This window comes from Meles meles, chromosome 3 (assembly GCF_922984935.1).
Source record: "Meles meles chromosome 3, mMelMel3.1 paternal haplotype, whole genome shotgun sequence".
NCBI classification, from domain to species: Eukaryota; Metazoa; Chordata; class Mammalia; order Carnivora; family Mustelidae; genus Meles; species Meles meles.
Window position 1 is genome coordinate 103,264,544 of NC_060068.1, and position 26,842 is coordinate 103,291,385.

Consider the following 26,842-nt stretch of genomic DNA (forward strand, 5'->3'; position numbering starts at 1 on the left):
AAGAGGGTAGTGTGGAACTGAATAAAATGGATTTAATACACTTAGTTCTAATCTTATCTCCATTCCAAGTTCAGGTAATTTTCTCTCGGTCTCGTGTATGTATGCCTGGATCACAGTACTATCCTTTCTAGGCATCTAGAAAACACTCCTTCAGCTCCAAGTTTCTTTGCCTTCATAACAATTTAAACCATAATTACATAAATCTATTATGTGTGAATTTCCAAGGACCAAGGTGAAAGGGTCAGCTTTATTTTGGAATCAAGCAAAAAGTTTCTTTCCATATTCCCCCTCCCTGTGTCCCTACTAGCCACCATTCCTCAAAACAAAATAAAACGAGCAAAACTCTCTGTGACCCTGTACTTTCCATGTCAGCAGTTCGTGTTTTCAATGCATCTGGTTTTTCATAACAAAAATGGAGAGGGGGAAAGAGAAAGAGAAATCCAGAGGAGGGTGTGCAATGAGCAAGGTAAAATATAAAACAATGAAAGAGAACTGAAATAAATGAGTTCTTTCTAGCTCTACAAAGAATTGTGTTACTATCAAACACCATAATGATATAAACTACAGTAATAATAACCTAGGAGGGTATGTCAGATGCTGTGCTAATCACTATATATAAATTAATTCATTTAATCTTGACAACTACATCACGAGGTAGGTATATTCTCATTATCCCACTGGGGAGATAAAAAGAACAAAGGCTCGAATAGGTTAAGTATCTTGTTTACAGTCACAGAGCCAGGATCTCAACCGAGCAGTCTATTGCTTCACCCTTACACATAAGAACACAGCAAATGTGGCAGTGCCCTACCCCACAGAAAGCAGATACTAAACATTCCTCCTCCAAGCACCAGAAAATTCCTACATCGTATCAAATAAGATCAAACCATAAAAGGTTCTATAAATCCTGAAGTGTTTCATAGATACAGTCGCCACTAGAACACCATTCAAACAGCCAATCCAAAAGAAGAATATGATGATGTCCAATGTGACTATGGCTGACTTTTCTTCAGGAGAGGTTCTCCACATTTCTTCTGCTTCAAAATACTCAAGAAATGGAAAGGATGAGTTATTTATTTTTTTATTATGTTAAGTTAGACACCCTACAGTACCCTATTAGTTTTTGATGTAGTGTTCAATAATTAATTAGTTGTGTATAACACCCAGCGGGTGATGACTTTTTTAAAAGAACATAAAAGGCACCAAACATGGGGGCACCTGTGTGGCTCAGTCAGTTTAAGCATCTGCCTTTGGCTCAGTCCATGATCCCAGGGTCCTGGGATGGAGTCCCAAATCGGGCTCTCTGCTCAGTAGGGACTCTGCTTCCCCTTCTCCATTTGCCCCTCCCCCCTCAACTTGTGCTCTCTCTCAGACAAATAAATAAGATCTTAAAAAAAAAAAAAAAACTTAAAAGAAAGCACTAATCATAAAGAAAAAAAGAAATAAGACTTCAACAAAATAAATAATTCTCATTCATAAAAAGGTACCATTAAAAGAGTGAAAAGGCAAACTAAAGAGAAAGAGATGCTATAGTTTGTATCTCCAGTGAGATTCTTAAGCAGAATATGTAAAGAATGCCCACAAATAAGAAAAAAAAATGAACCCAATTAATGAAATGGATAAAAGACATGAACAGGCAATTCAAGGAGGACACACAAATGGCCAAAAAACATAAGAAACAGGGCCCAACATGATGTCTCTTTGAAGAAATGCAAATGAAACCACAATGAAACACCCTCCGGAAGGGAGAGCATTCAGAAGACCACCAATACCAAGTACTGGCAAGAATACAGAGCCACTAGAATTCTCATATATTGCTAGAAAGAGAATTGATAAAACCATTTTGGCACTATCTACTAAAACCAAACATATACCTCACCTGCTGTAGGAACTAGCAATTCTACCTCTATGCATATATCCAAGAGAAATGAATGTGTACGTCCATCAAGACACATTCAAGAATGCTGTTTTATTTTTTTAACTAACATATAATGTATTATTTGCTTCAGGGGAACAGGTCTGTGAATCATCAGTCTTACACAATTCACAGTACTCCCCATAGCACATACCCTCCCCAATATCCATCACCCAGCCACCCCATCCCTCCCACCCCCCTCCCCGGCAGCAACTCTCAGTTTGTATCCTGAGATTAAAAGTCTCTTTTAAGAATGCTGTTTTATTCTTAATGGCCAAATTTTACAACAACAAAAAACTCAAATATCCATCTATGAGAATAAATTGTTTATATTTAAACAAGGGAGCACCATACAAAAATAAAAAAGAACCAACTAACAAGGTACAATCAACAAAATGAATCAATCTTATAATAATGAAACAAAGAATCCAGACACAAACTACTAACAGTACAATTCTATCGATATGACGTTCAAACACTAGTCAAAGTCATCTATGGGGACAGAATTCAGAACGGTGACTTCATCTGGGGGAAGAGATATGAGATGACTGGAAGGAAACCATCTCCTCAAGTAATAGTAATGTTCTATAATCTGATCTGGGTGATTACACAGGTATAGTCATTGTGCGGGGCAGTCATAAAGATATGCTTAAGATATGCACTTAAGATTTGTGCATCTTACTGTGATTACACTTCAATTAAAAAAAATCTTTTAAATACTGAAGATATAGGCCTTGTCATCAATAACTTAGGCACCCTAGTTATCCTGACTCTGGTGCTTCATAGCTACGTAAGTACCTAGTGGATAACTAACTGAACTACTCCATATTCTTCTTTACACTGCAGATTTAAACAATACCTACTTCAAGAAGTCATTGTGAAAGTTTAATGAGATATTCATAAAGTGTTTCACAGGGTTAGACACACTGTAAATGCTCCAAGAATTTGCTCTTATCACTGGGGCAAATGGAGGTGGCAGGTGGAGGGGAAAAGATGGCAAGTGTGCAGTAGGGTCAAAATATGGAGGAAGAAGGGCAGGTGTACATAGCTTAAAAAGGAAAAGAAACCAGCCACAGGTGCTGCCGATACACATGACCCCACTCCCAGCATAGACAGCACTGAAAATCACACCTCTACCACAAAGGGAGCCAGGCCAGGGGCTGCCTGACACATAGGCTCTGACATCATGGCCATTTCCTTTTTCCTCCTGAGTAAAGCATTTAAGTGGCCTACTTCCCCCTTTTGGAATTAATGTCAGATAACTGATAAGGACAAAAAGGGGTCTTTAGCAATTCTAGAAAATCTGCCAAGGAGCCCCCTCTGCGCACGAGTTAGGAGAAGTAACAAAAGAAGACCTGCAATCCTTTCTACAGCTCAATTCTAAGATACAACGTATGATATGCCACTCATTTTGCCTCTGAATAAATCCTTGGTTAGTGCTGTATATTTATCAGCTTCAGAATGGTGAACAAGTATCTGTAATTTTCTCTAAAGAAAACACAACAGGGGAGAAGATGCAAAAAATTACTCTACCTCTCACACAACAGGGGAGAAGATGCAAAAAATTACTCATCTGTCACAGGCCAAACTGCGCCCCAATACCATATCCCCTTCCACTTTGGCCTCCAGAAAGAGCCCATGGAAAACAGTGTACCCTTCACTGTCACATCCAGGAGCGGGGACCACTGATGTCACCTCACAGTCTCCTCAGCAGCAGAGAGCAAGCAGAATTACAAGCAGCCCTGAGTCCAGGGCCACGCCACAGCTTTCCTGCTCTATCTTATTCCTGAATCCGAGTCAACAATAGTGATCTCAGTGGCTTGGCAACTCCACTACTTCCTACTGGACGAGGAAATGCTATTACTGACTCCACCCCACTGAAACAAACACTCAGAATCTCTTCTTTCTAAATTAACCTCCAAAGATCCAAAGATATAGGGGTTACTCATTCATAAGACTCTAAGTCTTCTGTTGGCAAGAGTTCATCCCCCAGCCTCCAACCACACTACAGCACATGTAAGAGTCGGGTTATGGTTGTATAGAAGACACAGAATGGTGAAGCCTTGGAGAATGGGCTGCCATCCATAGTGGGAAAGAGGTGCACAAGTGCCAGGGACAGGAAGTCGTCCTTTGCTTCTAAAATCCTACTGGGAAAACAGGTTCCCAACCATTATTAGGGTTTGAAGTTCAGGACATCTTCATTTACACAAAGATATGGCCAAAGCCATACCAAATAATCTTGGAGAATGACAATGCTTTCTTGTCTATGAGATTACAGACTCAAGCATCCACAGAGAACAGGAAGTAAGCAAAATCAGTGAAATTGAATGAAAAGATTATTGCCCCAAGGAAAATAGGCTCACTCTCATTTTCCATATAATATGCAGCCCTTTACTTTTTCTTTTGCACATTTACTTTTTGATGGTCATAGGAACAAAAAAAGTATTACCCTCTATGGGAAAAATAATGGCGCAAGTACAAGGCAAAGCAGCAGCTGTCACCTGTCATCAGAGTGAAACAGCAGGGCATGGTGGGGACTGCGGTAAAGTAAAGAGTGTATGCCCCACCTAAAGGAGGCATCCACTCCTCACTCTATAAACAGCTGGTACATGGGGAGGCAGAGCAACATTTACAGATTTTTTTCAACTTCAACATGTTGGCTCAAACACTTCTCAAGCTAAATCAAACATGTCTGTGGACCGCCAGTTTGCAACGTCTAATGTCCGTGTCGGTCTTTCTCTGAGCTCCACCCCAAGTTACCATGACGTATTATAAACTCATCTGATGCATTAGAACCAGCAACGATGCATGTCTCTATTTGTGATTCACCTCACAGTCAAATTGAGCAGAGCATCTACAACGTTGCATAAAGGGAGAAACATGGGCTACTTCCTCTTTTATCCCTAATACTTGGGACCCAGTGTCATCACTGGAGGGCAACATTAATCTATATGGAGATAAAAAGTTATGAATATGCACAACTATACATGCACTGAGATAATGACCCACTGAAGGTCCTTGTGCATTACAGAGCCTTCTGCATAAAAAGGATATGAGTAGGCTAAAGGTAAGAGACAGAGTTACTGAGAGAGAAAGCAGAAGTTGCAAACTAGTGGTTCATTAACTGTGACTAATATTTACTGCGTATTTACTAGGTGTCAAGCACTGTGCTAAGGACTTTATTTGCAATATAGTTTATTCTTCAAAATAACTTTCTGAAGTAGGTATTATCATTATACCTATTTTAAAAACTTTCAGAATGTCATAGCACTAGGAAGCAGCAAAGCCTCGACTTGAACCCAGTCTGCAAAGCCCATACAGAAGCAAAGCCTACACAGAAGCACAATACTATACTGCCCCCAAGTGCATGCAGTGTATGTGCCCTGGGATCCATGGTGATAGAATCCTTAAGCCTTAAGGGGAGGGAAGGAAAGAGGGCAAGCAGGGCTTGTGCGCATGTGCTCTCTCTATCTCACACACACACACACACACACACCCCTTAGAAGTTTTCAGAAGTAGGCTTCTCATCAATCTAGAAAGGATCTTGTCCTAATAATGAATAAATTATAATATATCACTGCCTACAGCATTAACCCCTTGAGAGGAAAAGTCCTAAAATAATGAGCACCATAGCAGTAGTGATACTCTCAAGAGTAAATACTGCCAAGCATATCAAATAATTTCCTACATTTTTATTTTAAAGGAAAGTTCAGTCATAAAACATCAGGAAGCCCAAATAAAGAAATCTTTGGCACATGAAACTGCATTATCCTAAGAGAAACTTATGTGATTACCTATTATGGCCCAGCCATTATGCCAGGTACTGGGAACACAGGAGTAAAGCAAATTTTAACACAGCAGCAGCAGCAGCAGCAGCAGCAGCAACAGCAGGACACAACATTATTAATTGTCACAATGAGTAAAACTCAGGGAGAACAAAAATACTTGTTACTACCATTGATAACAAGTTGAAAAAATTATCTAATTTAAGAAATTTATTAGTTCATTTATCAACTTTTTGTTTTTATTATTCTAGCTCATAGTGCATAAAAATGTAAGTAAGTGGAATTTGCTGATTGACTTGTTTCCTCTTTTCAGATTTAACTGCAACATTTTGGTTTAGATTTTTTTAAAAAACTCATTTTATACTTAGAAGTTGGCTAATTAACTGGCATTTGCCATTAGCAATTCAGTATGCAAATTTCAGTATGCAGACCGAAGGGTACAAATAAGGTCGCCCCCATTTCCCTTTGTAAAATCCAAGAACCATCACGTCCCATTTTTACTTAAACCAGAGTCAAAGAGTAAACACTCAGTTAATTTACAAAAAAGAAAAAGGGGAAGAAGACCATTCGATAACAATTTCAAACTGCATGAATATTTAAGATTCCAAGAACTTCTCAACTCGCCTGTTTTACAGAACAGCCAAGAAGCAATTCAGAAAGCACAATACTTCCCCCCAGTTTACCCCCACCCAAGTATGGAAGTTATAGCAGAACACCCTCTGAGGAAGGAAAAGCCATTTCCTGTCTAAAATGTCAGTGGTACTGAGACCAGCACTCTAATCCAACCACCAGGAAGGCAAAATCAAATATTATTTCAAACTAGGGGTGAGAAGGGGAGGGGCAGGGAGGGGAAGTCTGAAACCAGGAAAAATAGATTCATCTGTTGGAAAAGATAAAGGCGCCCTGCACCAAGAGGGAAAGGCAGGTTGGCCTGGTGTTCAGCACACATCGGACAGCCAAAATCACACATCTGTTTTCTTCACCATCCTGAAATAAGCCGTCCCTGAAGCAAAGAGCCTGACACTTTTCATTTAGAAACCAAGGTAAAAATGTAATGTTTAAACAGAAGCTTGATTAACTGAGCATGCTTGCTTTTTGCAGGGAAGCAGGTATGAAATGATCCATCACAAAAGGGTGAGCACAGGAAGGAATTTTGACAAAGAATGAATCATTTAGAATACCTTTTCTTTAAGGAGTAATTCACATCATTTCTTCTCTAGCGCAAAAACACTGCCCCCCCCCCCCCCGCCACTGACTCCTAATTGTTGATGTATAAGGAGAGCTGATTTTCCACTAGACCGGCTTAGTAGTTACTAATAAATATACTAAACTGCCATCTAGAGGTTGAGCACTGCAGCAAGTCTGTTACATAATGTGATCCTTTTTGGAAAACACATACCATCCTACATTCACACAACCTCACCAAGACATACAAACAAGTGCATACACACACGACACATAGGAAATTAGAAACAACAGTATTATTTTAACTTAGTACAGTTCCATTTTGAGACAATAAGTCATAAAGAAAGGCATAACCCTTTTTATCTTATATAGGATATATATACAAATAATGGGTTACCACATATATAATTTGGAAACGGAATCTTCCTCTACAAGCCCCTTTGCATATATACTTAATGCACCTGTACTCACTCTTAATTTATAGTGGACTTGAAAAATCATTAGACTATAGGAAAAGGAACAACATCAAAATGGAAAAAACACGGTCAAAGAAACATCCACCAAAGCAAAGGGTCAACATAAGAACAATGAATTCCAAGGTACTGGGGCTGAGGAAAAAAAAAAATTCCAAAAGCACAACTTTTGCCAACACAGGACTGCATCAGGAAGGAGTATTACTATATTCCATCTTCAAAACAGTCCTGCAAAGGTAGTATGATAAGCCCTGGACCAGAGTCACACAGCTAGTAAGGGGCAGGTCCCAAACTGAAATTCAAGGCTGTGGGGCATCTTTTACCTGCATTCTGCAGTCTGCCATAAAAAGATCCTTGAAATGAGGGTGGTAGCTGATTGGAGGGTTTGGGTTAGATTTTCTCAGGTCTTCCGTAAATCTTCTAAGACTCCACTATTCTTACTTTAACCAACCTTTCATTTTCCTGGAATTTTTTTCACCCTACCTTATACTGGAATGCAGAGTATGTGAGTACTTGCTCAAGTCTTAATTTAAATAGCACCTAACATGATTAAGCTCTTGTAGTATCTTACAAAACAGTTCACCGAAGTCCTAAAATTAAGAACAAAATTGTCTAATTCAAACATTACTCTTCCATAAGAAACAAAACAAACCCCATGCACATAGTACTAAATTAAAAACTGTAGAAAATGATGTTATCATGCCTCTGGAAGCAAATTACTTGACACACAAATTTAGAGTTGAACAGAGGTATACAGAACATACCTAATTTGACAACCAGCCAACCGCTACCAAGAAGAGCTCATACACTGTGCAAGGGCATAGTACACACAGTGGGACGACAAGAGAGTTGATAGTGGGTGTGGCCCCTCGGGTTGATGCTGGTCAGAGGAAACTGTCTTGCTTTACCTGTTTGTGGGAAGCTTGCACTACAAGGACTTCAGGTTTAGTTTGAAAGCAAAATCAGGTGACAGCTTTTAAGAAGGAAAGCCCAGTAGATTCATAGTACTTCGTTAAACTTTCTACCTCCACTGTTGGTAAAATCTGTGGCATGCGGTTATGCTTCATCAGTGAGGGAAGGAGGGAAGGAGAGGAAGAACAGGTTCAGAGTATTCTGATCATGCCATCAATCTTCATACAAACAGAAGGATTAGGTCCCTGTGTTTGTTACATTTGTCCTATGCTTTCTGGTCCTCCAAGTTTGCTGAAACACTCAACATTCTGGTTTATACCTTTGATTGCATGAATGTGTATGTATATGCATTTGTGTCTGCTCTTTCTACAATCAAAAGCAAACCGCGTGCAGGTAAGGACTGTGCTTGTCTTGGCCCCCCATGCCAATGCCAGGCATGGGGCATGCAGTACTCCACATTATGTCTCCAAATGTATGGACTTCTGTTGGAGTCAGCTAGTCCTGGAAAAAATAAAGTATTCTAATTGTTTCCTTTCCTCAAGTATAAACACCTCCTCTCAAGAGACTACATTGATTCAGTGCTTCAAAACGAAGCCTTTTGTTTCTATTACTTTCCATATGGTTTAGTGGCTCCTCCTGGAAAACATATGGGAGAAAATATCCATGTGTCACATCTGGGAGAAATTTCTTTAAACAAATCCAGAGATGCTGGGAGGAAGACTCCACCATGATCCTTTAGCTTGAACAAATATTTTCCTTACTTTTGCTCATTAATTTCCATAGGATGCTGCATGGTGGAGTTAATTATTTAGAGTGACTGAAGAGAGGTCCCAATTGGCAAGTATTAGTAACTCACATACCACTACCACTAACAGCTACTTTTAGATGGAATCCCATTTCTATCCATGAATTTTACATTGAACTCCACAAAAAGAGGTGGCATACTTTAAGGAAGAAAATGATAAATCTAGTCCTTATTCCATTAGCCAACATTCCATTAACCAACATTAACCAACATTAACCAGACCTTCAAATGCTTGGTGCTATGGCAAGATAACTCAAAGAACACCAAAGATTGTTTCTATATGAAGACATAAGAATGATTTGTTGTTGGGTTTTTTTTTTTAAGCTACAGAAAGGTTAGGCTACCATCAAGACGATGCAGAGTAAGGAAGATAATTTATGTCAACATGCTGTTTGTGAAGGGGGGCTTCTTCAACAAGTATGTGCTGGCCCATCCACCTAAAAGGCTGTCAGAGATACTGCTGCTGCTCGATTGAGAGAGGTCCTCCCTATTCAATACTGGGTTCAGTTCCTCTGCTAGGACAGATTTAACAAAGTACCACAAACAGCATGACAACAACTACAGAAATTTAGCAGCTCACAAGTGTAGAAGCTGTGAAGTTCAAGAGCAAGCAGTTAGCAGGGTGGGTTCCTTCTGAGGTATGTGAAGGAGAATCCTTTCCATGCCTTTGTCCTAGATCCTGGGGGTTTACTAGCCATCTCTGGTATTCTTTGGCTTGAAGACACATCACTCTTATCTCTGCCTTCATGTTCACATGATGTTTTCCCTGAGTACATATCTGTCTCAGTATCCAAATCTCTCCTTTTTATAAGGACATAGGTTACACTGAATTAGGGCCTACCCTCATGACCTAACTTTAATTTGATGACCTCTGGAAAGAGCCTGTTTCCAAATAATTTTGATTTTTAGACACTGGGGATTAGAATAGAACTTCAGCATATGAATTGAGGGATATACAATTCAATTCTTAATAAACAACTTCTAAGAAAGTAAGAAAATACTCCTCTTTGTACCATATTGTGGCAACATCCTACAACTACTCCAAGTCATACACACTCATTTAAAGCCTTATAATAGTCTTAATTCTAGAGTCCTGAAATGGAATTAAAAACAGAAACAGAAGACAAAATTCAAAGCAGTATCACATCAATTTAATGGACAAGATATCTTGACCTAAACAACCTTTCACTTTGGAATTGAAGAAAGACACAAGAGTTTCTACTAATGTTAACTTTTCAATGCTGGTAACAACAAAACCCTTTTGAAGGAAAGATATGAAAACATCACCCTGTGACATATTTACTCAGAACCAGACCAGGGGTCTTCAACAAATTCTCGAGTCTGAACCTCCCCTAAAACTAGTTCTGAGAAAAGGAATCGAAGAAAGGCACTGGAGAATAAGAGACAGATAAGATGTGAATATGTGGGATTAGGTAATTATGTGAAGTTACTATAGAAGGCTGTAACATACTGAGAAGAGACGATAGGTCTAGTTGATATACCAAAAGAAAAGCAATTAGATACAAGAATTAAAAGTAGATTTCTGAAATGTATTCAGTTTACAGAGAACCTCAGACATAAAGTTCAAGAACTATGGATCTAAATCTCATATCTCTGAATTAACAGTTAATTTGATTCCCAGCTTGTTCATGGGTCAAAGAGTCACAATACTTCTTCCTTTAGGACATAAATGTCAGAGCTTAACCCCTTTTCAACAGTATTTCAGGAAGAACAAATTAACAGCAATGCACTGGCATACAATGAAATCAACTGATAAATACCCCGTAGCTTTCTGACTCATGCTAGTCTCTCTAGAGAACGAGAAATGAGTGTCATGTTAAAAATAACGGGGAGAAGAGATGTACCCCCCAAAACATAACATTTGTGGGACACCTGTGTGCAATGTGCCCAGTGCTTCTGCTCTATCTGTATTGCCTCTTTAAACTGTTAGCCATGTGAGGATCTTCTGGAGGTCACAAGGCAGTATATATAAGAACAGAAGCTAGTTTGCAGCTTTTAGTTCATCCATTTGTTTATGATGCTATGTGCAAGTGAGTATAGTGAGAAAGCACTTCTCAGATTTCACATCTAGCAAGTTGAACACTCAGTGGTATCTCTGAAACCCAAGTAATGACAGCCCTGGGCTTAACGCTGGAAACGTTTCTAACATATCCTCAATTTGTGGCAGCAAGGTGCCCTGCGGTGAGTGCCCATGCACCTCGGTTCAAATCCCTCCTGAGCCCAGGGGAAGACTCACACCTCTGAACTACAGATTCCTCACCAGTAATGTGAATTAACTGGAGCACAGTCCTCCTAGACTGTAGTGAGGATAACCTGAGAATGTATGAAGAGCATTCGGCTTCTACAGAGTGCTCTCTGACTGCTGGATCCCTCACCACTCCTCCACCTTTAGCTTAAAAAGTGAATTTTACCATGGTTGCTACTGTTGCTTTTTTCCTGGTCATCTGTTATGAGAGGCTGGAAATCACCTCTTCTACTAGCTATTCTTCTCCTCCATATGGGTAAGATTTAAGCTCCTCCATAAAGAAGCCTCATTTTTTTGGGTTTCTGTTTTTACTGTCATTCCTAGTTACAGTGTTTTTAGTAAGGAAACATTTTCATACTCTGAAAAATCTGTATTGTGGTAGGCACGGTGTTTACTGCACCCATTATTAGTGAGAATAAAGGACAAATGAAGAGCTTATTCCAAAAGTGGATTTCAGAGTCTCTCTCCAGGAGGGTGAGAAGGACTGTGTAGGTCTGGGGCAGGGTCCAAGAAGCTGTAGTTCTAACAAGCACCCCATGGATGCTGAGTGCAGGTATTTCTCATGACACAGTCAGACACGCTGATATAATCAACTGAAAAATATTGACCAGCTGGAATATCACTTCCTAAAAGCTACAGCCTCTGTTAAAACAAAACAAAACAAAAACCACACAAACATAAAATATCAGCACTAAGTCTAAAAGATACAAGTATTCAGAATAATCCTAAAAACCCACCATGTCATATATTTTAAGTTAAAAAATACTACTTTCGCATGCATGTGTACTTTAATAGAGTAAAACACTAATAGCCGCTACATAAACATTTATAAATAGAACATTTCCCTTCTACTTCCACATTTCCTAAGTGCTAAACTTGCATTTTGTCCCTCCACCTCTCTAGCCATCCAGGTACAGCTGAGGTATCAGGAGAAGGCCCAGGTTGGAAAAGCAGTGGGAATCAACTCCTTGCTAAAGCACACTGGGGAAAAACCAAGGTGTAGGAATCTTCCAAAGGAGAGAACTCTGGGCAGAGTTCCCAGGAATGTTGCCAGTGAACCCATGGAAATGTTTTTCCTTCTCTCCTTAGTCCCTTCCTCCATGGGTAAGAAAAATGCAGAAAGACACTAAGTCAAAACAGGAGACAGATAAGGAAAAATGCTGCCCAACTATAACCTAATCTTTGAGATCAAAGATAATGACCTATATAAAAAACAGAGAAGCTTTTCACGCACGTTCTATGTTATTTTAGGTAAAAGTCAAGAGACACAGAAGATGCTCAAGCTTAGAAAACAAAGTTTCTTAAACTCCCGGGTCCTAGAAACAGGATGCATGTATGGCATACCTAACAGGGCCATATGGGAAAGAGCCAGCCGCCACAGGGCTACTTGTTAGAGTAATGATGGGACAGCCTAGCTGGTGGTTCCTGTTGGAGTTTCCAAGGGAAAGGCAAAGCACGGCAGGATCAACAGTTGATCCGCTAGTTTGAATAATTTCAGGGGCCGCTAAACTGTAGGAGTGGCCCTCCTTGCCTGGTACCGGAACAAACCTCAGATAATTAAAGCAAAGGAATATTGCCTCTTGGGGATTAAGGGTCTTGGTGAGGGAAGCCAGGCTCTGAGTTGGTTAATTTGCATATCAATGGCATGCTCCAGGCTGTGCCTTTTGCTATCTCTAAGAATTAGCTAGCTCTGGAAGGGACAATCTCTCCCCAGCCAGAAGGGTTTTTAAGGTGTCCTAACACCACATATACAGAAAATTTAAAATATACGCAATACAACAGAACTAGCTACTCACCTCCTGCTTCCTAAGAGGAAATTTAGCAGCCTCTTTCTGAACCCGGACTAAAACCCCCTCCCTGTCATCCCCAGGGAACCAGAGACAGCAACTTAGGAGAAATCCACTTCCCAAACCCACTCAGTATGTTCTATGTGACACATTTGCCTTCAGCTTATAATTGGGACATACAAAGCTTTTAAGGTTATAATCAAGGGGAAAGACGGTAGGAAGTACTTGCGAGGTGGAAATGAGACGGAGGCACCACGTTGAGTTTTAATTGCCTAAAAAGCAACTCTCTAAAACTTCTGGGAAAACTTCTGAGGAAGAAAACAGGAAACAATTCAGTTTCAGAAATCATTTCTGAGCTGGTTTTCAAATAAGGGACAGTTGCAACATGAGGCACACCTTCTTCCAAATAACCAAAGAGATGATAGTCTCTAGAAACAGTTGACAAGCACTAAACAACTAACTCCGCTTTTAAACATAGGTGTCTTCTCCACCTCGTTCATGGATGCCAACAATGTGAATTCCCTTAGATTCCATACTGAGAACAGAGACGCATACAGGTGCTTAGAGTATCCTGAGTTAGGATTTGTTTAAAATCAAGAATAACCAATTTCAGTGTGAAGGAGACACTGTGCAATTCCCCTATGCTACCGTAGTTCAGCCTATGTCCTCGTGCACCCTTTCCCTATTACCCTCCCACATCCCCAAACACAGTGAAGACCTGAAGTACTTTCTTTTCTTTATAAATTAGTTTACTTCTCATCATTCAGAGTCTAACCTTATAAAATAATCAAGTCTGGTGAATGTCAGGACAAGCAAATTAACAAATAACAGCTAACACTTGCTGAGCGTTTATTATTTGCCTCCCTGCCAAGCATTTTACGTGCATTATCTCCTTAAATCCTTACAATTCTAGGAACCAGGTACTATTACTAGCTTCATTTTCCAGATAAGGAAATCAAGGCCCTGAGAGATTAAGTAGTGATAGCAAAAAGTCACATGGCTATGAAGCAGCAAAGTCCAAATTTAGAGCCCGGCTGCCTAACTTGAGAGTCTAAGGTATAATGATTAAATGCTGAAGAGATGAGGTAGTTTCCATGAACTTCTGATTAAAGCAAAAGTGCATGCTCCCTTCACAGGAGCTCAAGCAGCCTCCAGCAGCCACACTGCAGGAAGACAACAGGACATTAGAAGGCATCCCAAACCTGCCAACACCCCAGAAGGCACTCAGTCTCTCCATCTTCTAGAATCGGGAAAAAGTGGCCCTAAGTAAATGTCCCAGAAAGGACAAAAGTACTGGCTTCACAAAACTGGGTGTGTGGGGGGGGGGGGGTATGTTTGAATAAAGGGGAGAAATGGCATTATAGAAGAATCATGCTAAGATTTAAGGATCTTTAAGGCTGGCACTGTTGATCTTGAACAGACAGCACAAATAAGCATAACACGTGGCTTTCACTCAAGGAATCAACCTGTTGCCAAGTAAGTGTTTCAAAGAATTGGAACGTTGTCAAACTAGCTTAACACCATGAAATGGTACAACTTAATGAGACTCCATAAATATTGAGGACTACAACACACAGCTCCCTCTGCAAAAAGTGATTTTACAAGTGGTTCGCTGTCTTTCCTGGGCATATACACACAGTGGTAGGTGAAATCCTACAACTAAAAGCTATCTTTTTTTAACTGAGTACAACTTATTCCATCATTCATTTTACCTGATTCCTTTTGGACCATTTTTTAAATTTAAAAAAATAAGTATTTTTAAAGTAAAAAAAATCTCAAATAGCTCATATAATCATGCTAAACAGTTTTCTTTAAACATCTACTCCACCTCCTAAGATAACAAACATTACTTCTCAGGAAAGACCTAATGTTAAAGCAAACCAAACCAGAGGCTCAGCACTGAACTTACAAGACAGGAGAAGCCTGCTGATCCTTGCAGACTAGCAACTGGCCTGAGGTCTGTTCTAAACTGAGTATTTGGAAAAGGAGGGGTAGTGGGGGATCAGAGGACAGAAAAGCTCTGGATGAATGGAAAAGGTAAAAAATCCAAATAATCCAAATAAAAATCCCAGTAATATCTGCTCCTGAGCAAAGTGTGACAGCTACTCACCGGTCTACTGCTTCTACGTCAAAGCAAAACCTCTTCTCGATAGAGTCTGTTTTCCGCCGGGTGCAGGATTTCAGGGTGACAGATTCATCTTCTCCCTGTTGGGAGCATACAGACTATCAAAATGAGGCCTGACCATAGGCAATGCTATGTGCCTCTCCAGCATACCACAAACATGCCACATCAGCCAGAGTGATCACCCATCCTCTCAAGCCTGAGTGTTCATGACACACAGGAAGGTAGAATGTTGACCAAAAACCGTCCCTCACCCACCAGCCTCACACAGCTAAAACCTGTAAACCAAGTTTTACTTTGAGCCAAATATCTCGTTTTAATTTGGTTCTAGAATATCATAACGGTACACCATCAACCCATGCTACATAAACTCTTGTTGGCAATATTTGCAACAGGTTTAATTTGCGGGTTTTTAAAATTTTATTTATTTGAAAGAGAACATGAGTGCAAAAGCAGAGGGATGGGCAGAGGGGGAGCCAAAGGGGAAGGGAAAGGGACAAGCAGTTTCCTCACTGAGCACAGTGCCTGATGGGGGGCTCCATCTCATGACCCTAAGACCATGATCTGAGCCAAAACCAAGAGTTGGACACAACTGACGGAGCCACCCAGGCACCCCTACTTTTGTAGGACTGATAAGGGTTAAACCAGATGACCTGCAGGTCTCCTGACTCTGAGTTTCTATGTTTCACTGCCTTCACTTTTTCAGGAAGGCCGTCCTGGACCAGGTCAAATATCCCAAGACATGTATGTTCACATAGCACCATGAACTTTGTCTTCCACACAGCACTCATTGTAGCTAGAATTGTCCATTGATGAAGGCAATGATTCCAATCATGTCTCCCTCCTCCTTAGACTGAAGCTCCCTGCGGGCGGGGACTGTGTCTGTTCTTGCTGATTCCTATGTTCCCAGAGCCCATATAGGCCCTGGAACAGAACAGATGCTCAATAAATAGGTTCTTAACAGCTTCAAAGGTGTAACTAATGTATAATAAATTGTACATGTCAATTTTTGAGTTTTAACTTATCTCTCCAGAAAATCAAGACCACAATCAAGCTAATGAACATTTCCATCACACCTAGAAGTTTCCTTATCTGTTGAATTCCATCCCTCCACCCAGTCTACCCTCAGGCAAATAGTAAATCTGCTTTCTTGTCATACAGATTAGTTTACATATTCTATCATTTCATATAAATGGAATCGCACAGTATGCGCCCTTTTATTTCTGACTTTTTTGACTTGGCACAATTCTTTTGCAATTCACATATGTTGTGCAAATCAAGAGTTTGTTTCTTTTCACTGCTGAGTAGTATCCCTTTGTACAAAGGGAATCCAACACTTTCATCACATAGTGCTCTTTTATTGCCTAAAAACATAGGGGTTTCTGTCCCTTTTTCCCCATATAAGAATGTAGGGTTCCTGTTTCTCTTGCCTTTGCCAATTTTTGTCTCTAAACAAGGGGAAAAACTAGTAAACTTGCCTAATTTGTTGAAACAGGAAATGTGACTTCCTATGGTAAAATTTAACCACCCCCTAGTATCAAAATACCACACAAAACACAGAAGACCTAGCAAGATATGCTTTATATTCACCAGCTTTACATCTACTGTGTTTTTAAGGAGGTGGAAAATAGCAGGTGGAAAGGTCCTGTGGTCAGGGTCCATGGAGCCTGGGAGGAATCGAAAGCCAGCTGGTATGGTTCAATCCCAGAGTGAAAGGCAAATTAGTATGAAAGAGTCTGAGGGAATCAAGAGCCAAATCATACACATTGTGATCCATCAACCTGAGAGCATGGGAAAAATAATGAAGGTTTTTAAGCAAGGGAAGGGACAAGGTCAGCTTTGGACTGCTCCAGACCTCACACAGAGAGAGTTGCCTCATCTCAGAGATTAGGATATAGGGGAATTCTCTTTCGCCACACACAGTCTGATCTCCAAGATGGTAGAACAAATCTGCTCACATATCCTTCCCTGAAGCTAAGAGAAAAGCAGGTACTTTTACAGGAAAATAATCCAAATGAAATGGACAGCAAGGTGAAGGAAAGCGAAGTGAAAAAGCATGTTAGGGGGAAAAAAAATCCACCCTATTACCTATGTTAAGTCTACCTCCACCTACTTGGAGAGCTTTGTATAAACACATATATCATATATAAAAATGTCAAATGATTCTCCTGTACAAACCAAGATGACAACACCTCCAGACAGCCAGTCTTCCTATTCCCTCCACCCTAAAGTTGAGGAAATACAGTGATGTCAGTATTTTCAATAAAAAATATTTTATATATTTTTCTATTATTATTGTTACTATTATTAGGAGCAGCCACCTCTGATTCAGGAGATGCACACTCCAGAATCAGGGTCTGAGTACTGGCTCTGTAACTCACCAGTTATATGGCTTTATAAATCACTTTTTCTCTATAGAGACTTCAATTTCCTCCTCTATGAAGGAGAAAACTGGATTAACAGGATAATATAGGATAATACATGGACTTGGAAAAATAGAAATAAATTTAAGGAATTATTAGGAAAATTAATTATTAGACTATTAAACTCCTAATTTAGAACTCATTGTGTGTCAAGCTCTCTTCTAAGAGTATATATACTAATTCATACAAACTTCTTAACAGCCCAGTGAGGTGTTTACTATTAACTCACAGAAAATGTGGGAGTTCCACACATCCACCATAATTGGTCTCTGTCTTTGACTTTGCCGTGGGATAAGACCAAACAGAAAAAAGTTCTTCTTTGAAGGTTTAAGAAAGCACAAGGTCAAAATTCCCAAAATAAAGAGTGCGAGAGAATAATTTAGGGATGCTCATTTCTAGAAAGACAGATTGGAAAAGGACTATGGCTCAAGCCAGGGGAGCAAGTCTAACTCTATTTCCATTGTATAAGAACTAGGGAATACTCAGTGATTAATGCTTAATATCTCTTCTGACTCCTTAATTTCTTTGTTTCTATATTTGAACAATGTTGTTTTCTTGACATTACTCCACTCTTAAAATATTAAAAGAGCTTTGGGATATTCTTCTGTAATACATGGAAGGAAAAGAGATGCTGATAAATCCCTGTACTGTGGCCTAAGTAAAAGAAAGCGAGGAAGAAAAATTGGAAGTGGTACAGACTAAGGGGGGAGTCTGATAGAGTAGCCAACAGTAATGACAGATGCATCTAACATTACTGAGCTGGGCAGTCTACTTTCAAAGCTGGTGCTCTTAGCCTCTACAATGCCTGCCCCTCTGTAATGCCCTCACAAGCCCATCATACCACACCACAGTGTGCCACAGAGAGAATGAGAGATGGAATGCTTATTGGGGACTAATTCATCAACATATTAGACAGAGCTTAAAAATTATTTAAACATAGAATCAAGGAAATTATGTGGAATGGAATCCAGAGATACCGACAGATGAAAAATATAAATGCTTCTGTTAAAAATAGTTAGCTATCTCCCAAAGGAGTTATGTCCAGAAGGAAACATGGAGAGAAGGCAAGATTCAAAATAATAAATGCTAAGAATCTCCCAAAGTTGCTGAAAGACAGCAATCTCCAAATACAGTAAGGCCCCACATTCCCAAGCACAAAAGAATGGGGGGGGGGGGGGGGGAAATGGGACCATCATTATGAAATGTAGAAACCAAAAGGAAAAAAATGAAGACATTAAGAGCAGCCAGAGAGAAAAGACACATTACCAGAAGAGCAAATGCACTCAGGGTACAGCTAGGGAGTCCAGAGGAAAAGAGAAAGGCACAGTGACAGCAGGGCCTATGGTCAGAGCCGGCTGCAAGAGTATTTCTATCCTAACATTCTTCATGCCATGTGACTGTAATATTCTTCCCATTAAGGGGCTGGTCTGCATGCTTTCCCCATGAAACTGGATGGGCTTGGGTGGGCTTCAACCAACAGAGTAAAAGGAAGGCTGTTTGACTTCTAAGGCTACATGCAGTCTCTGCTTTCATTGCTGGAATATTCACTCTTGACATCTTTAGCTGCCCTGAGGCCACCATGCTGTGAGGAAACCCAAACTATCTCCCACTGAGAAATGAGATGAACAGGCCCTGAGACAATACAGAGCAGGGAGGAGAGAGGAAGGAGAGGAACAAAATCAGGAGAAAAGAAGAGAGCCATGACTGACCAGCCTCTAGTGACTTCAAACCCTCACTGTTGCAGCTCCTACCACCATCTGATTGGAAGCCCCTGAGAAACCCTGAGCCCAAAGCACCCATCCAAATGCTTACCCAATTCCTGACCCACAGAAACTGTGAGAAATACTAAAACGACTGGTGTTGTTTCAAAAATTGCTAAGTTTGGGCACCTGGGTTGCTCAGTCAGTTAAGCCTCTGAGTTCATAGCTCAAGTCATGATCTCCAAGTCCTGGGATGGAGCCCTGAGTCACGCTCCTTGCTCAGTGGAGAGTCTACTTGTCCTTCTCCCTCTGCTTTTCTCTTTGCATCTCCCTCTGCCTCTTCCCCTCTCCCCCAGCTCATGCTTTCTCTCTCAAATACATAAATAAATTAAATCTTTAGGAAAAAAGAGTTGTTTAAGTTTTTCGGTGATCTGTTATATAGCAACAGATAATCGGGACACCTAAATGATGGCTGGCAGCCCTCTTTGTATCAAGTAAGAGTGATATCCATCAATTTCACAGGACAAAGTCATCCAGGGATTTCTAGCATCTAAACACATTCGACATACTTAAAAGTGTGTATTTATGAAATACCAGAATCTTTCTTAGTTGTAGTTCTTAAAAGAACCTTAAGCTAAGAATATTCGCTTTGCTATAATTACTGTCTTGGGTACTATTCGTCGTGGAATTATTGTATAAAAGTAGGAAAATTACAGCAAAGCAATCTTGAGAAAGAAGAACAAAGTTGGAGGTACCACAATCCCAGATTTCCAGATATACTACAAAGCTACAGTGATGGGACGCCTGGGTGGCTCAGTGGGTTAAAGCCTCTACCTTCGGCTCAGGTCATGATCCCAGGGTCCTGGGATCGATCCCTGGGTCCTGGGATCGATCCCTGCATTGGGCTCTCTGCTCGGCAGGGAGCCTGCTTCCTCCTCTCTCTCTCTCTCTCTCTGCCTGCCTCTCTGCCTGCTTGTGATCTCTGTCAAATGAATAAATAAATAAAAAGCTATAGTGATCAAAACTGTATGGTTCTGGCACAAAAAGAGATATACACCTCCATGGAACAGGATAGAGAATCCCATATCTATATGATCTATAATCATATCTATATGATATATTAATCTATAACAAAGGAGGCAAGAATATACAATGAAGAAAACACAAGTCTTTTTAACAAATGGTGCTGGGAAAACTGGTTGGCCACATGCAAAAGAATGAAACAGGGATATAAAAAGGAATATTACTCAGCCATGAAAAACAATGACGTATTCTCACTTGCAACAAAATGGATGGACCTAGAGGGTATAATGCTAAGTGAAACAGGTCAGACAGAGTTAGACAAATACCATATGATTTCATTTACATGTGCAGTTTAAGAAACAAATGAACCAACAAAGAAAAAAATAACAGGTGGACAAAAATACTGACTCTTAAAAAGAGAACAAACTGGTGGTTTCCAGAGGGAAGGTGAATTGGGGCTGAGTGGAACAGATGAAGGAGTTTAAGAGCACACTTACTGTGATGAGCACTGAGTAATGTATACAATTGTTCAATTATTATACTGTATACCTAAAACCAAATGTAATACTGCATGCTAATGATACTTTGGTTTAAAAAAAAACTTAGAAAAGAAAATGACAATGACACATTGAAGGTGTTGCTATACATACGCATTATAACCTTCCTATTTAGCCAAGCAAATCAAGCATGGAATTTTAAACATGAACTCACCCCCTTTCCTCCTGACTTTTGGTCAAACGGTACCATGGTGATTTGTTTGGAATCCCGTTGATATGTACAGTAGTGCTTCACCCAAGAAGTTCCAAAGTGACCTGCAAGGTAGTATTTCCCATGAAACATCTCTATGTGTTGAATGTGTACTGGAAACACACACAACCCATAATCCACAATGCTCACCTACCCTTAAACCATTTCTCGGGGCAATATAGTCTCCATCAGCTAGACTGGAATAGGCAGAAATCTGATCCCACAGGCTGGAAATGGAATTGACCACGAGCTTTCCCCAGGGACCAAGGAAGACTGTTTCCCACTAAATGCAGCATCCAATGGGTCTTAAAATACAAGGGAAGTAGAGGTTCCCTAGGGAAATTAATTCACTTTCCCATCATCAATCTCCACTTGAAGTTTCCTTTCTCCCCTGACAGGAGTAAGATGACTGAAGAAAGAACACAGAAAAGCTCCTCGAAGTGCCTGTCACTGTTCCCATCTGGCATGATTACTTCATGCTTCCCACACAGCTGCTCTGCAACTCTCTGCAAAGACATACAGGGGTTCTGACCTACTGCCAAACCCCTAATCTGTATTTTAGCTGAAGTCAAGATGATCTGAAAAGCAGACAGGCAAACTCTGACACAGAGATGTAAATGGAAGTAACAATAAATACCCAAATGTAATCTAAGGAGTCTGTCCCTCAGTATTATCCCTCAGGGAAGAAGGAGAATGCCCTTCAGTCAAATCCTAACAGTCTCTGATTTTACCTGGTGGTTGGCGAATTACCTTATTTTGAATAAAAAAATATTATTAGGGAAAAGAAGGGATAATCAGCATTATTACCCTCCAAGGCCCTCAATCAACACTTGCCTTAGATGTTCACAGAGATCACAAAGCAGAAATGTTTTCTGGGGTTTTTTTTAAGTAGTAATATGAGATTTAATAAAGATTTTGTAGTTCTTTTTCAGGGTTTCAGTGCCCATAGCAAGTGTTGAATAGCGCTTAGGAAACTAAAAAGGTAAAAAGCAACACAGTAAGTATCTACATTGAAGCATCAAAGACAAAAATACCAAGCATTCTAATTTATTTTTGTGGCTCAGAGAAAAAAATCCAAGGACAGCACAACACAAAGATTCCTCAAGTTCTGTGTCTTAAACCATTTGATTAGCCAAAGAAATAAGGATAGTACTGGATTTGGATATAGCCTACTGAATAGAACAGAAATCCTTAATTCCATCCTGACAACAAAAAGATGGATGGATGGATGGATGGATGGATGGATGGATGGATAGGAAAGGAGAGAAGAAGAGAACGAGGAGAGGGAGGACAGTCGCCTCCTTGCAGTACACTAAATGGCAACTAGCAAACATGGAGGAGTGACACAGCTGAGAAATTGCCATTTTGCAACCATCACAGTAATTATCCGTTTAGGCAAGAACTGCCAGTGGATGCTAACTCTAGGTGGGGACAAAGCTTGATGAGAAAGATAGAATCTTAAAGGTCTCCCCATAGACTTTTAATGAGCTACAAGGAAAGAATCTTGACTGTACAGTGGATAAACTAAATGATACTTTGACTGAGTGACCAAAATTAATATCATCACTGAGGGGCAGACGGCCATTCTGTGCCACTAGATGTGGTACCGAGAGAAGAACACAAGTATTACTTATGTAGGATTTGACAAGGGATCCCTAAACTGAATCTAATCATTGGGAAACATGAGACAAACCCACACTGAAGAAAATTCTAGAAAAGAACTGGCTTAAACTCTTCAAAAATGTTAATGTCATGAAGGACAAAGAAAAGCTGAGGAATTATTACAGAGTAGATCATGACAAGTAAATGCAGTACGAAATCTTATCGAGACAGAAGGAAAAGAAAATGCTTTATGATGGCATTATTGGGACAACTGACAAAACTGGAATATGAACTGTCATTTACATTAAATACTTTATTAATGTTAAATTTGCTAGATACAGTAACTATACTGTGGTTACATAAAATTTTTGGAAAACAGACACTAAAGAAAAGGAGCATGGACTCTGTTCCAAAAGGATTCAGAAAAAATGGCAATGTGTGTATGTCTCTGTGACTGTTATGTGAGTACACAGAAACCCAGAAAAAGAAAAAACTCTAATTGTGGGAAAACTGTAAAAATTCATGCGTCTAGATAAAGGGCATATGGCTGTTCATTATACTCTTCTTGCAAATTTTTATTCAAGGTTCAAATTATTTCTAAGCAATAAGTTACCAAAACTTTCTAATAAAAAGAGCTATATCCCATTGATATGCTCTAGACTCAGATGTTTGAGAGTTAAAATCTCATTCTAATGATAATCAAGACATTCATGTTTCAAAAGGCACATGAAGTGTTTGAATAAAATTGGATTATTAATGTGACTGTAGATTTCATATATGTAAGTGAATGATATTAACAAATTAAGTATTGTAAATGGACTCTGAACTATATTCAATGGACTCTGAACTTAAACTTTTTGGGCTGGATCTTCTCATTAGGCAAAAAAGTTAACATCTTATATTGAGGCTTACAGAAAACCCAATATTACAGTACCTTCCACTTCTTACAAACCTCAACAAGCTCATCCCTGTAAGAATAAAGGGCATAAAACCCCTCAAGATATCCAATGCGCCCAACCTCAAACCCCAATACTGCCCCCATTGTCACGAGGCAACAATTTTAGGGCCAAGAAAACTTTTGAGCAATCGCTAGCTAGAATAATCACTGAAATCAAGTGTTTTGTTCCATTAGTAAGCTTCTAGGAATGAAGACATTTGCCTTGTCCTGAATCAAAAAAAGGACAGTAAAGAGTATGAAACCCACAAAAATCTGGGAGGAGTAACACGTCCAACTAAAAAAGGAGGAATGGAAGATTAGAAGAACTGTCCATTAAAGAAAAAAAAATCGACTTTCTTCTATCACTACCACTTTGTGAGCTAAATCTGGAAGTGCTACCCTCATAGTGCAGCCCCATCAAAAAGCCTTTCCCCAGGCCTTGCACAGTAGTCTGTGAGTCATCACAGAGAAGTTTGGGTGAGCAGCACCTGGTGTTTCTTTCCTTGACATCTCATGGGCAGGACAACAGATTTCTCTTCCTACCACTCAGAGTGAGTTTGTGTTTCTACTCATAAAATTTAAGTGTTGAAATGACAGCAACTGAATAACGTAGGGAGAGGGCCTAAGTCATGACTGGTCCCTGCTGAAACAAGTCTTAAATGGAACAAATTCACTCCATAGTAAGTCCACCCAAGGATATGACTGCTAACAGGTGATAAGGTCAAGCATGCAAGACCCTTCTAGAGCCTCTGTGCCAAGAGTGTGATAGATAAAGCCATGCTAAGGGTGCAGACATGTCAAGTGGGACACTACAGAGAAAAAACACCACCATAGAGCCTCAGTGAATTCTAGGTTCTGAAGGGAATTTCCAGTTACAAAGAAAATAGAACCCATTATGAGGAGGTAGACAAGACCTTTGGATACCTTTCCCTTAAAAAACTCAACTAGCGACTACTCTCATTCACCCAAATCTGTATTTATAGAAGCTGTGCTCTAGGTTAGGCACTACCAACTATACCCTCTACCTCCTGGGTAAAAGGCATGTGTGTGCCCCAAGCTATTGTTTGCCACCAACACTCACGTTTCTCCTGAACGTACAGGTACCCTTCCATAGTGTAGGGACTGATGGTCTTGTGCTCAAGGGGGTTCTCCTTCATCTTTTTCATCAGTGATTCCACTTCTGACCTGGTGCCTTCAAAGCGATTTCTTGTCTAGGATGAAAGGCATTTTATTTAAATCAAAGAAAGGAAACCTTGTTCCCATCTCTAACAATTCACAACATCAACCTATGGAAACCTAAAACCAGGTAAGGAACATTCAACCACCTAGGAATTGGGCAAATATTCACTTTCAAGACATACCCTTTGACCTTAAAGTCCTATACCAGAATGACTCTCAAACTGTCAAGACCATCAAAGTCACCTGGAGAATGTGGAGAAAATACAAACGTCCAGGCCTCTCCCCCTAAAGATTAATTTATTACCTCTGGACCAAATATGTGTATTTTAAATAAGCATCCCAAGGGACCCTGATGCAGATAGTTCATAGAATGGTCCCCAAGGCCCTGCTTCACTATGTGGCTGGCTTTCAAAACAGAGGGACTTATTTCTCCAACTGCAGGAATGCCACTTGCTGATGGTTCATAGATGGTTCCTTCCTCAAAAGGGAGCTTCCTCACTCAAGGTAACTCCTTTCCCCCAAAGCAACCTGCACACCATGACTAGTCAAGGTAGGGGCAAAGGGGGAAGGGGTCCAAAGTCTGGTACCCTTGCTTCTACTGAGGCCACTGTGAAGGTACGTATCAGCTCCAGGACACCCCAGGGCATTGACTGAGGCCTCACAGCTCAACTTCTCTTGCAGGAGTCTGCTGCCCTCTCTCACACAGGCAATTTTGCTGACATTACTCCCCTGTAAACCTGCAACATGTAAACCTCCACTTCCAAGTCTACCTTCTGAGGAAGCTGCCATAAGGAGAAGCCATGCTTTGTGAAAGCTTGTCTTCTGCAACTTCCTGGTTTTCCGAAACAACACAGAGAACCATGGCAGAGCAAGCTTCAGGCTTCTAAACCCATGCAATACAAATCACAAGGAAACACTTGGGTTTCTTTTCTATACAGTATCATCTAGAGACAAGAACAACATGCAGACTAATATAGCCAGCCACACAGTGAAGCAGGGGCTTAACATCAGTAACTGCTAACCAAAGGACCCTTAGTACAATTCTGAGCAACAAAAGGTCCCACTGGCTAAAATTTGGGGAAGGAGATGGAGTAAAAGGCTCTGACTTGGATTTCCTGTGAGCATTATTGAAAGTTGAACAAGATCATATCCTTTGAGTGGAGGCCAGCATGTATGCCCACCCCCAACCCCTGAACACCCTCCAAGGTCTGTTGTGGCCAAGTAGCTAGATGCACAGAAGGGAGGCCGGACCTTCTGCCAAAGGAAATCCTGACTCTGGTGCTACAGACTTAAAACAAAAATATCAGCAGGACTTCCGAGAACATAAATAGTGCTTAGAAATAATGGAAAAGAGGATGATGCTCTAACCTGGGGCCACCAAGCACCCTACAAATACCTGCCCCCAGCTGCCCTTTGAACCCAAGCGAGACCTATCGTCCTCATCTGTGTTCCAATCCAAATAAGTGATCTCTATGCAATCAGACCCATACTTTGTGTTCTTTCCTTTCCTCAACCAGGGAAAGGAAGCCTATCCTTTGCCCACTCACGTTCTGTATGCTAATGGTCAATTCAGTCTTGAAGTCGCTGAAATCCTTGGCCAGCTCATAACCATGGTGATAGAAAGTGAAGAGTCCTTGCAAGAATGCCAGTAGCTGCAATGAAAGAAGAAGGGCAGAGTGCACATTAGCATGCTGAACAGGTATTATGCAGCTTTAACCTGAGTTCCGAACCTTGATCTGAAAAGCTAGAATACGGTAATAAAAATGCCTATCATCTACTGAGTTTACTTGTACGCCAGGCACTGTAACATATGTCTGCTCTCACTAAATGCTCATAACAGCCTAGCGTGTAAGTACTACTGTTGTCTCCATTTCCATATTGAGAAAGCAAGTTCAGAGAGGTTAAGTAACTTGCTCCAAAAGACAAAGTAAGCAGCAACCAGGATTTGAAACCAGGTCTCCTCGGCATCAGCGTCCAAGCT

General features: G+C 40.4%; 1 protein-coding gene across 5 annotated transcripts in view; it reads right to left on the reverse strand.

Moving 5' to 3' along the window:
• The window catches only part of ARHGAP26 (Rho GTPase activating protein 26), a 444,108-nt gene that overhangs the window by 282,338 nt on the left and 134,928 nt on the right, over positions 1-26,842 (reverse strand). For all 5 annotated transcript variants that reach the window (XM_045998912.1, XM_045998911.1, XM_045998908.1 and 2 more), the window contains exons 7-10: positions 26,409-26,513; positions 24,764-24,893; positions 21,108-21,208; positions 15,239-15,333 (exon numbers count right to left, since the gene is read on the reverse strand). In XM_045998912.1, the coding sequence (XP_045854868.1) occupies positions 15,239-15,333; positions 21,108-21,208; positions 24,764-24,893; positions 26,409-26,513 (431 nt within the window). The remainder of the gene's footprint in view (positions 1-15,238; positions 15,334-21,107; positions 21,209-24,763; positions 24,894-26,408; positions 26,514-26,842) is intronic.